The sequence below is a fragment of the Carya illinoinensis genome, chromosome 4, assembly GCF_018687715.1.
Source record: "Carya illinoinensis cultivar Pawnee chromosome 4, C.illinoinensisPawnee_v1, whole genome shotgun sequence".
In the NCBI taxonomy this organism is placed as follows: domain Eukaryota; kingdom Viridiplantae; phylum Streptophyta; class Magnoliopsida; order Fagales; family Juglandaceae; genus Carya; species Carya illinoinensis.
The window spans coordinates 16,312,965-16,315,986 of NC_056755.1; the positions used below are offsets into that span (position 1 = coordinate 16,312,965).

The window sequence follows — 3,022 nt, forward strand, 5'->3', positions numbered from 1 at the left end:
GAATCCAATGGCTAATCCAATGTGAGATTATAGATAGGAAGGTTTGGATTTATGGAAAACTTGTACTTTTCATCAAATTTTAAAGATAACTTTGATGAAGCCAATGCCAATGCTCTAAAATTGTTTTCCACAAATAATTCTATTTATAAGAGAAGTACTATACATTTTTCACCCTACACTCCACTCCTGAAGTGAATTTTTTTCCTTAAAATGCACGTTTTGATAACTCGCAGGAGGCCATTTCAACGTCTTTCTCTCTCTCCAACCTCACTTTCTCTCTCCTCAAGCTCTCTTTCATCAAACCCTCCCTCTCTCATCAAGCACCCTCTCTCTCTCTCTCATTGAGCTCTCTCTCTCTCTCAAGCTCTTCCTCACCAAGTCCTTTATCTCCTCAAACTCTCTCTCTCTCTCCTCAAGCTCAATTTTAGGTTGGTTCAAGTTTCAAGTTTGGGAGAAATCACATAAAAGGGGAGAGATGAAGGATAGGGAAAAATTGTATTATATTTCGTGGGGAAAATCAAAGAGAAGAGGGGGGAGATGAATTTCGTGCTTCGGACAGTACTAAGATGGAGGAGTTAGGACAGAACCGGTTTACTTGTTAGTAAACTCGGTTTGACACGTAGGGTTTGAGGTGTAAGTTTAGTAAACCTAATGCATAGATTTATTCCATGGACCGAACTACTTTGCCGCCAAGTGGTTACTACTAGGTGTGCCCCTCAGTTCAAATTTTATTTTCTATTTTTTCTATTTTTTTATATTTTTAAATATATTTAAATATTTTTAAAAATTAAAAAAAATATAAAGTTACTTACTTAATTATTAAATAAAAAAAATTATTAAACAGTATATTTAAGCGATACATTTAAGTGGATAAAGTAGCTTTTTCCTTATTCTATTTGTAATTGACTACCTTGTCCTACTTTCGCTGTCAGTCGAACCGATATCATTCAGTTGACTATCGTCTACATCTCGGTGGACTGCCTTGCGCCGATCATGGTCGAATTCTCGTATGCAACCGTTTAATTAATTAATTAAGAAAATGGAAAATCGAACCATACAGTGGAATACCTTAGATTTAGCATTATTTAAAAATGAAAGTTGAATTAATTAAAAAAAATAGAAAGTTAATACAAAACAAGACTACAAGAAATTTCTAGAACTCCTAAACAAAGAAAAATAAATAAATGCAGCTAACCATTCACAGGGCCAGGAGTCACCAGTGCAGGACTTGGCTGATTGAAAGGCGGACCCGCCAATGTTGGAGGCGGCGGTGACGGAGGTGGGTTATAGTCAGGCGGGGGCGGGCTTGGGTTAGGATTGGGTGGGCTGGGCTGGCTGGAGCTACTGGGATCAGGGCTTGGATTTGGGATGGGTGGCGTAGGTGGACCGGATATAGGATTGGGCATGGGAAGTGGAGAAGAAGAAACTGAACGGCAGGAGTCGCCGGAGCATTTGTGGGTCTTCTGGAGCGGGTGGCGGAGAAGCCCAAATCCCAAGATAAGACCCAGAATCACCAACACCGTGACTACGAAGATGAAGATCTTCGTGGCTTTACCCACGTAACACATTTCCTGCTTTTCTTTATTCTTCTTCTTCTTCAAAGGCTTGAGCTTGGGAATTCTGAATCTGATATCGGTTCTGCTTTCCTTTTCAATTTAGCAGAAGTGGGATTGGAAGCTGGGTCGGTTCGTTTTTCGTCTTTTTCTCATGGCGTCGTCGTGGGGTGGAGAGGATGGAGGACAGAGAGTGGAATAAGAGGCTGCATTTCTGCGTGTTGGTTGGTCGGTTTAGTTTGGATTGGCGTTCCGTGGTTTTAAGGATTGGGAGAGGGTTTAAATCATAAAATAAGTGTTGTGTCACGTGAAGGCCAATTTAAGAGAGCGAAAAAAAGAAACCAACAGTCCAAACCCAATTAAAAACGATTTACCTCTTTCTTTCTTTAGCGACTAACAGTGGTTGTCTTTGGACTTAAGTTATACTAATGCTCTTAATCTTCTCCTTAATTTCGTTATTTGCAAAACAAAAAGCTGGGGAATGAAAATAGCCGTTAAAGGGAAGGGAAATACATGGAGAGTGGAGGCAGTCAGCAGACAGGCATGTCTGCCATGATATTCATAGGGATGGAGCTGGAATGGCGGCTTGGCACTGGCTTCTCTTCCCTTTCTCTAAACATGATTATTGCAGGGAAATTTTAATAAAAAAGGGGCAAGCTGACAGTCAAGTAACACTATACTGAAACAAGCCAAACAAACGCTAATTAACGATGAGACTAGACTGAGTTGTGGACCGAAAGGAAGTTAGCAAGCTTTGAAAAAGATAACCAGTAGAAGGAGATGGTTTAGATCGTGAATAGGAAGATGAAGCTGAAGCCTTCAAAACCAAGATAAATTAAAGCAAAGTAATGACTACTAGCATGCATAAGTTCGTCAATGGCCCTTTGGCTTGATGGCACATTCATCCAATCCCAAGTCTGTTCTACATACCAGTTTAGCAGCAAATTGAACACATGCATTGTAATAGTATTAATTATTTTAAGCATTGTGTTGTTGATATATATATATATATATATTTTGCTCAAAGCAAGTGGTATTGTCAATTGATATGTGACTTAATTTTATTTTTTATTTTTCTCAACAAGATTCATTCATTGAACTAAACCAACCGAAAATAGAGTCCTACAAATAATTACACAATTATACTAGATACAGGAGATCTTTTTCACTATGAAAATCAAGAAGACAAGGTGGAATTAAATCAAGAGATATGCTTCCATACAATTGATAGGAAGAAGCCCATTGCGCAATAGAATACGTGTATTGATTTAGATGTATTTTCCTGATTTGTCAACTTTTAAAGAATTGTAGAACATTAATCCTGATGTAATTGATTATTGGTTGGATCATCTAGTCCAATGTGTTATCAGGATCATTGATTGCTTGCAAAATCACTAGAGTCTCCTGTCATCATAATCTTGTTTGCTTGTATTGATATGTGACTAATTAAACAACATAATTGAACTCAA

General features: G+C 38.2%; 1 protein-coding gene across 1 annotated transcript; it reads right to left on the minus strand.

Annotated features, from left to right (window-relative positions):
* Positions 1-1,190: 1,190 nt before the first annotated feature.
* Positions 1,191-1,568, minus strand: LOC122306291 (proline-rich receptor-like protein kinase PERK9). The gene has a single exon (XM_043118725.1). It carries the CDS (start codon positions 1,566-1,568, stop codon positions 1,191-1,193), a length of 378 nt encoding a protein of 125 aa, XP_042974659.1.
* Positions 1,569-3,022: the final 1,454 nt, after the last annotated feature.

Coding starts and splice junctions, on each gene's coding strand:
- LOC122306291 (XM_043118725.1), bottom strand. CDS start 1,568: ATGTGTTACGTGGGTAAAGCCACGAAGATCTTCATCTTCGTAGTCACG.